This window comes from Impatiens glandulifera, chromosome 7 (assembly GCF_907164915.1).
Source record: "Impatiens glandulifera chromosome 7, dImpGla2.1, whole genome shotgun sequence".
NCBI lineage: Eukaryota > Viridiplantae > Streptophyta > Magnoliopsida > Ericales > Balsaminaceae > Impatiens > Impatiens glandulifera.
In genome coordinates this window covers 49,959,035-49,968,568 of record NC_061868.1, presented here as the reverse complement: position 1 = coordinate 49,968,568, position 9,534 = coordinate 49,959,035, and the positions used below count along the sequence as shown (strand labels likewise).

The 9,534-nt window shown below is 26.3% G+C and overlaps 2 protein-coding genes across 2 annotated transcripts; one reads left to right on the top strand and one right to left on the bottom strand.

Moving 5' to 3' along the window:
* Positions 1 to 570: 570 nt before the first annotated feature.
* LOC124910155 (antifreeze protein Maxi-like) lies at positions 571 to 1,284 on the bottom strand. The gene has a single exon (XM_047450771.1). The coding sequence runs from the start codon at positions 1,282 to 1,284 to the stop codon at positions 571 to 573; it is 714 nt and encodes a 237-aa protein (XP_047306727.1).
* A 3,184-nt stretch (positions 1,285 to 4,468) lies between these two features.
* On the top strand, positions 4,469 to 5,482 carry LOC124910154 (F-box protein CPR1-like). The gene has a single exon (XM_047450770.1). It carries the CDS (start codon positions 4,469 to 4,471, stop codon positions 5,480 to 5,482), a length of 1,014 nt encoding a protein of 337 aa, XP_047306726.1.
* The last annotated feature ends 4,052 nt before the right edge of the window (positions 5,483 to 9,534 follow it).

Sequence of the window (9,534 nt, the reverse complement as noted above, 5' to 3'; positions counted from 1 at the left end):
TTTAGAGTTTAGAATTTGGGGTTTAGAATTTAGTATTTAAATAAATTAATTAGTTAGAGATGAGAGAGATAAATTAATTAATCTGTTAGAGAAAAAGAGAGATGAAATAATTTTTTTTTAATTTCACCATGTCCGCCACCACGTAGACGATCGCTAGGCCAGTCGCTGGCCCAGTATAGATATGTATCATTTTTCTTTTATTTATTTATTAATTATATCTGTCGGCCACGTAGATCATCGCTCCCTAGTGGCCACGTAGACCATCGCTCTCCTAGTGGCTTCGCTGCTTCCCAGTAGAGATATGTATTATTACTCAAAAAAATATGTATATAATAGGTGGATTATAAGGGATGTCAAGTGGATATAAATCTAACCCATTAGATGGGTTTTTGGTCTTAAATATTTTTGACACTTTTAAATAACTTTATATACAAAAATAAAATTTTACAACTTTATAAATAAATTTAACAATTCATTCCAACTTTATAAATAAAATTATCATTCTTCCCCTAAAATGATACCTAAATCCAACTTTGACATCCACTCCAACTTTTTTCTCTAAATTCTCCTTCAAACATTACATCTCTCATTCTCATAAATTAGGCAGCAGAGGCTTTTTGCGTGGGAAACGGAGGCTTTGGCGTGGTCAGCAGAGGCTTTGGCGTAGTCAGCAGAGGCTTTGGCGTGGCTAGAAGAGGCCTTGGCGAAGGAAGCAGCCACGACGGAGTAGCCAGCAGCGATATGGGCAGCAACAGCGGCAGTGGCGGCGGTGGCGGCGACAGCTTGGGCAGCGGAAGCTTTGTCGTGGGCAGCAGCTGCGGCGGCGTGAAAAGCTGAGGCTTTAGCGTGGGAAGTAGCGGAGGTGGCGTGGGAATTGCCATCAACGACGTGGGCTGCAGCAGCATCGGCGGCAGCTTGGGCAGCGTCGGCGTCGTCGGCAGCTTGGGCAGCAGAGGCTTTGTCGCGGGTAACAGAGACTTTGGCGTGGGCAGCAGAGGCTTTAGCGTGGGCAGCAGCGGATGTGGCGTGGGCAGCAGCGGCAACGGAGTTGCCAACCATGGTGTGAGCAGCATCAGCGGTGTGGGCAGCTGAAGCTGCCGCAGCGTAGGCACTGGCCACTGCAGGAATGCGGTGAAATAGTTCTTCTAATTGATTTAGAGAGGGGTTGTTTGAGGCCATGTGATGAGAGAGAGAAGCTGCGTGCTTAATTCTTAGAAGATAATATTCATGAATCTCATTTTCATAAACTTTACGAAGAGAAAAAGTGTTGCTGCTTGAGGCCATTTAGTGTGAGAGAGGTTCTGTTACTACTGCTATAAAAAAAAAAAAAATTGAGTCAACTAATTAGATAGTAAAAGATTATTTATTTATAGATTGTATTGAATAATTTTAAAATCTCCAGAATAATATAAAATTTTATAATTATTATTATTATTATTATATATAGACGGTTATTTATGGATTGAATGCATTATATATTCAGAAATAAAAAATATATATATATATATATATAATTATGAAAAAAAATTGTATCTTTATTTTATTTATTATAATAATATCAATCAATGATTACGGTTTCTAAATTGAAAAGAAATATCAAAGTTTAATGATAAATATATTTAAAATCTCCAGAATAATATAAAATTTTATAATTATTATTATTTATATATAGACGGTTATTTATGGATTGAATGCATTATATATTCAGAAATAAAAAATATATATATATATATATAATTATGAAAAAAAATTGTATCTTTATTTTATTTATTATAATAATATCAATCAATGATTACGGTTTCTAAATTGAAAAGAAATATCAAAGTTTAATGATAAATATATTTAAAATCTCCATAATAATATAAAATTTTAAAATTATTATTATTTATATATAGACGGTTATTTATGGATTGAATGCATTATATATTCAGAAATAAAATATATATATATATAATTATGAAAAAAAATTGTATCTTTATTTTATTTATTATAATAAGATCAATCAATGATTACGGTTTCTAAATTGAAAAGAAATATCAAAGTTTAATGATAAATATATTTAAAATCTCCATAATAATATAAAATTTTAAAATTATTATTATTTATATATAGACGGTTATTTATGGATTGAATGCATTATATATTCAGAAATAAAATATATATATATATATAATTATGAAAAAAAATTGTATCTTTATTTTATTTATTATAATAAGATCAATCAATGATTACGGTTTCTAAATTGAAAAGAAATATCAAAGTTTAATGATAAATATATTTAAAATCTCCATAATAATATAAAATTTTAAAATTATTATTATTTATGTATATATATATATAATTTTTTATTTGTGGATAGAAATAAGAATATTTATATATATATATATAATTATTAATAAAATGAATATTTATAAATATATATATTTATATTATATAGTAAGAAGGAGAGGAGAGGAGAGGAGAGGAGAGCGGTCCGTCCTCCCTTTCTAATGACTAATAATTATATAAAATTAAATTAAAGAATGTCCTTATGTGTATTGCCCTATATTGTAGGTGAAAATCATTCAAAATTTCCAACCAAAAATACAAATGTTTCTGAATAGTTGGGAAGCGAAGAAAAATAATGTTTTTCCGTTTTTAACCCAAACAAGAAATTAATTTTCCAATGAACAATTTTTAAATAATCAAATAACTCATCTCATTAACAAAAATACTAAAATGTCATTTATTTTAAATTATTATTTTTTATTTTATTTATATATATCAATAACCTTTATGTATTTAAAAAAAAAAAAAAAAATTATCACAAAACTTTTTAAAATCATTAATAATTATTTTTTCTTAGTTTTTTACTTAAAAAAAAAAAATCATGTTTGATTTAATTAAACTAAGACCTCTGACATTTTCAGCTCCTAATCACCAAAAAGCCAAACCCAAAATCTGTTATTATTATTTTCCCTCTTAAAAAAGCAAATATGTGTGGCTACATATAATTTTAATTAAAATTTAAGCCTGTGAAGTTTAAAAAAGTTTTAGTTTGAATATTTAACTTTTCTATATAATTTATTTTAAATCTTTAATTTGATCCTTTAACTTTTAATTAAAGTGAATTTTTATATTTAGTTTTTTATATGTTTAAATTTTTTTATTTTTAATGGACAACTAACTCTCTTTATTTTGTGATTGAAAGTCTCTTATTTCTTGTCAAATCAATCACTAAAATTACAAACATTTAATTTGGTCTTTTACTTAATTAAAAAGTTAAACATATATTATGAATAACACATTTATCAAATTTTGTGTTTAATTTAAAATATAAAATTTTATTAGCATAATTGATTAAAATGTTGTATTTGTTTTTGTTAGATTATAAGTTCGAAACATACGCGTAACATTTTGTAATTTTATTTTTTAATCGAACTCAAATATTCATTTACCTTCACACATATATCTAAATTATTTAGAAATTATTATTTATTAATAATCAATAATATTATTTATTCATGAAATAAAAAATATATAATTAAAAAATTAATTATGAAATTAAAATTTTAAAAAATATTATTTGTTTATGAAATAAAATAATATATAATCAAATGTGTTAATTATAAAATTAAGATTTTAAAAAATATTATTTATTTAGGAAATAAAATAATATATAATAAAAATATTAGTTAAGGAGAAATTACATGTTTTTATACCTCTTTAAATATTTTACAAACAATAATTTTTTTTATCACTCTAAGGGAGGAGGATCAAACAGGGCTCGTGTGGACGATTAGTGGAGCTCTCATCTTTTTTGATTCCATTAAATCTAACTTGGTTCACGCATTAACAAACAAGTAATTTTTTTTATGAATAATACATGTAATTCTATCAATTATGCATAAAAATCTTAAAATTAGATGTTTAAATTTGATCTCAAATTCATATTTAACCCATCTAATATTTTAAAAGATCTTGAATCTAAATCTAATGGGCAACCCTTATTCCGTCAAATCAAGAACAACATTAGCCTCTTTGCAACCCTACTTATTATATTCCTTCTTTATTTTTAAATACATGCAGATTCATGCATTTTAGTCTTATAGACATAATTAAATAGTTCTTTGACCATAGTTTTAAGCGGTCGTCCAACGTTAGGTACCTGCATAAAACCTTATTTCTCTGAATTTCTCTCTTATTTTTTTTTTCAATTGTTAGTCTAATAAGTTACAATATGTTAGTTTATGTTAGTTCATAATTATTCTTCCTATCTATTTTCTTTTCATTTTTTCCACTTAATTTATGTTAGTTTATAAATTATATGTTTACAAATTAGGACTTGGAAATAGTTTAAATATAAATAATATGTTTAAGAGATCCATGGCTGTTTATTTTAGAATTTCGTGTTTAATGAGGAATGTTATGATACAAAGTTAATTGTTCTTCACTGATTTCTTTTTCTTCTTGCATTGTACAGTAGAAGATGATGCAATTGCTCGATGAGATTTTAGAAGAGATTCTTTGTCGATTGTCTGTTAAGTGTCTGTTTCGTTACAAATGTGTATCTAAATCTTGGCTTGCCCTAATCAGCAGTCCCTATTTCGTTAAATTGCATCTGAAACGATCCATTCAAACAAAGAGAAACCTTAGCCTTTACTTGTTGAATCACCTTCACTGTCAGGAGGTTTTTGATTTCTTTCAACCGGTGAAAGTCAATTACATTCCATTGATGTTTCAGAATTATGGACTTGTTCCTAGAGGTTCCTATGATGGCTTACTTTGCATGGCAAAATTAGGTGACGTTGACAATGTTTTTGTATGGAATCCATCAATCAGAAAGTCTATAAAACTGCCTTACGAATCGAGGATTGATTTTCCCAATAAAAAACACACTGTTTGGATATGTGATTATCGAATTGGTTATGATAACACTAATGAAGATTACAAGGTGGTGAGAATTGGAGGGCTCCAAGGTAGAAAAGGCATCATTGATTACGAGATTAAAGTTTATAGTTTGAGATCAAATTCGTGGCATAAGATAGAAAAGTTTTCTCACTTTCCGAATTTGAATAGCTTTGGAGATTCTGTTGCTGGTGGAGCTCTGCACTGGATAACCTCAACGGAAAACTTGATTGTTGCTTTTGATCTTGGTATAGAGAAATACAGAGTACTTCCACAGCCTGAGTACCGCGATTCTTATTACTATTTATATTTGGATAATTTATGTGGTTGTCTTTCATTGACTTGTCGTTACATATCATCATCCACTGTGGATGTGTTTTTGTTGAAGGAATATGGCAGGAAGAATGAACATTGGTCGAGATTGATTACACTGTCACACCCAATTTCTTCTAAAATTTTTAACCCTACGAAACCTACTGTACAGAAGTCACCTGAGGAAATTATGATTTATGTTGTTGTAGGATCAATGGACCTACACATTTGCCTTGAAAGTTTAGTCGATGTTCCTGCATGTACCCTCAGCATGATAGATTAATGTCGAATTTGATTTACAAATTGAAAATTGGTTCTCTTTAATCTTTATATTTATGTTTTGTAGGAATAATTATTTCTATCAAAAGTGTTCATGTTGGTGTTATAATTACAAGGTAGACTAATTTAAATTACTTGTTCATATTTTCCACAATGGTGGATTGATCTAAAGAGGAATTTTGGAAATTTACATTCATTTTGTAACACATTTTCTGTCATATTTATGTTCAGGAGATGGTATTTGGATACTGGATCCATAATGAGAAGATGCTTAATATTGTTATGCTATACTATACAAGTCATTTAATTCCCAATAATATTTGTTTTCAATTGCTTTGATTTAAGTCTCAATTCAATATTTGACTGTTATTTGAATAAAAAAAAAAATCAGTTCTTAATAAGTTGTCAAAATATTTCCCATAAGCCAACAAAAGTACTATTAACCCATACTCATAAACACCTACAACTTTATTATATAATGAACATCTATATCCAGAGCTCTATTAATCCACACTCACATCCAGCTTACACCTGCATTCAAATTTAAAAAAAAATGATAATAAATAATAAGATTTAAAAAAATTCAGATGAAAATCCATTCTATCATTATTTTTTTTTGTATTGATGTTGAAAAACAATGAAATGCCGAATTAAGATAAAACCGGCTACGCGTTTGTAAAATACCGATTTTACAAATTGACGATCTTCATCAAAAGCCGAAATATAACCGGTTACGTTTCTTTAGAGATTGCCGATCTTATTAAATAATGCTAATGCCGACTTTCGAGAAAAACCTGATAGCTTTTCTTCCGGGTTTTTAATCTACACAAGATTAACTCAGTTAAGTTCTTATTTAATAGTTAATTGATATTAATAATTATTTTTACTTAACATAATATCTTTTAATAATGTACTTTATGATTATATTTAACTTTTAAAAAATGGGTGGGTTGAACGGGAATGGTTGATGGCATTCAATATCTCAAACAAATGTTATTTTCTACTTAATTACTAAGAGTAAAATATCTATTTATATCTTAAAAGAAGGATGTTGAGTCATGACTCATATATATGATACACAAAACAGGTGAAGGTTATAGCGAATGCATATATGGAGGCAAATTGGCTTCATAACAAATATATTCCCACAAGAATACATGAGTCTAGCATTGATTACAGTTACTACTAGATTTTTGACTATCACTTCGTTTAATTATTTCTTAGTTTTGGTAAATAACAACTTGCATAAACAAAGTCGAATATTATTTTTAAATATAGATCATACACCACGAAATTGTCTACTTATTTTAGAAAACAAATTAAAATATATAAATATAATCAAATATATATTAGTGTTCTGTGAACAAACTGAATGATGTTAAACTTATCGAATATATTTAACATTAATTAGGGAGCAAATTTGCTGAGCAGGAAGAAAAATACCATTTTTTATTTTTGCAGCCAATCTGATTACGGCACGTTATTTCCTTCTATAAATTCTCTTACCTTATCATTTCTCCTTTAATATATATTATGTATTTTATTTCAACAAATTTTGAATGGATCTTGAACTTGTTATCCTATTATTTGAAAATGATTCAGCTGTTTTTATCTTATCATTATTATTTTGAAAAAAAGTCCATTTATCATCTTATTATTATTATTATTAAATCACTTAATTATTAATTAAAATATCAAAATACAATAATTGTAAGGATTGTGGGTGATTTTAACTCTTAGAGAAGAAGACGGATATAAAAATCATCATTCTAAGGCAAAAGATCTTGCCGGTTTGTTTGTGAATCTTATTGATGTGTAATATTATCTTTCCGTTCATTGTTTAATTTCATTGAGAAATTAAATCGGTTGGACTATCTTTCTATGTACTAGAATATGCAAAATTCTCAATTCCTTGTTTAATATTTCTATAAATAATGTTCTAAAAAAAATTTTTGTGTATTATTTTTACTATTATCATTGGATATGCTTAGTGTATATTTCTATGCCTTAGATGATTTGGTAACATGCACATTATATTAGATTGAGACACTTTAACAGTGTGGTAGCTGAAATATATTTTCAGAAGATTCATTCACATTTTAAAAAGATATTAATGCAACAACACTTGAACTAGTAGTTTTTACAACATATTTTCTTTCAAAAGCCCATTAACTCTGGTTGTTGTGAATAAGGGATAAAGAGAAGAAACAAACAAGTCATTATGGTTGGACATATGATAATGATCATTCCTATAAAACAACAAACAAAGAAAGAAAGATGTTTTATATACTTTTATTTAAAAAATAAATTAATTCATATAATTTTTTTAAAATTAATATAATATTTTAACATGTGAAATTTAAAATATGTTAGATTCTAATTATACTTTTTTTTTTTTCATCATCTTGTCTCATTCCAGTCCTTAATGTTGAGCTCCAATTTTATAAAAGAATACATTTTGGAATCAAACTGAAGAACATTGTGTATGTGTCATGGGAGTTATATAGCCTACATTAACTGATCCACTCTATTTTGAGCCCAATAAGTTGACTAGGCCTAATTAATTAACAATCCATATGCACGATGGGCCATGCTTTTATCCACCCAAGATGGACTCTCACTTTTTTTTTTATTGTGATTTTTGTACTAAAGAGGTCAATCAATACAATATTAGGTTATATTATGAGAATTAAACTTTTTTTTCTTATAATAATAAAACATAAATACATTAAATCCTAAAAATAAGAATTATTATCGGTGTTTTTTTAAGAAGCAGATTATCTTTAGAGTATTGATCTTTTAAATTTTATTTTTCACATAAGTATTGAATATCAATTAACATGTTTAAAGAAGAAAGAAAAGTACAATTTAGAATAATAATGGTAAACTAATCTTTTAATTCAAATTTTCTAGATAATAACATATTGACATATTTCATGCACCTGAACTAGACACTCCAATATCATGTACTAGCATGATTATGATTCGAGCTTGTTTGGATTTGGATTATTTAAAAAACTTAAAGATTAATAATTTTGAGAAGGTGATTATTATTATTTTTTAGTAAAATGATTTAAAATGTATTGATATATATAAATAAAATAAAAAATAATGATTTAAAATAAAATATATTTTAATATTTTGCTCTGTGAGTGATATGGAGTGAAATAATGTTTAATTTTATTTAAATTATTTTAAAAACTCAAATTAAACAACACCTTGTATGTAAAACAGAAGAGGATGCAGAATTACTATCCTCTGGTCAATTATTTGGTAGAATCCTTTTCGGTTCTATCCACGTTTCAAACAAATTTTTCCAAACTACCCACATTTTCATTGCTATTCCTAAACTACCCACATTCTCTCTACAATATTAATTAATCCATTAATTAACTCACTCTCTCTTGACCCACTAATTAACTCTCTCTCTAACCCCATTAATTAACCCTCTCTCAATTATTAATTAATATCATCACTTTTAAACTATTAATTAATTCATTCTATTTCAATCAAATAATTAAAATATATTATATAAATATTAAAATAAAATAACACATAAATATTAGAAGTTTATATTAATTATATCAAGAGTATGATTAACAAATCACTAAGTTTGATGAAAAGTCATTAAAAGATAAGACCAATGTTGTAAAAAAAATTGAATTATAAAGATAAAATATGCATTTTATTGTATATTGAACGTGATTAATATTTATTATGTATTTTATTTTATTATAATGTTTATGTATTTTATTGTGATGTAATGTTTATGTAATGTATTTTATTTTAAGTTTCAAGTTTCGTATTCTATTTTATTTTAATTTATAATAATTATTTAAATTATTTAATTTAGTGTATTTAATTTGAAATATATATATATATATATATATTATATTTATAGATATAAATAAAAATAAAATATATGTGTTATTTTATTTTAATATTTATATAATATATTTTAATTATTTGATTAAGATATAATGAATTAATTAATAGTTTAAAAGTGGGGATATTAATTAATAGTTGTGAGAGAAAGGGATTAATTAATGGGTTTAG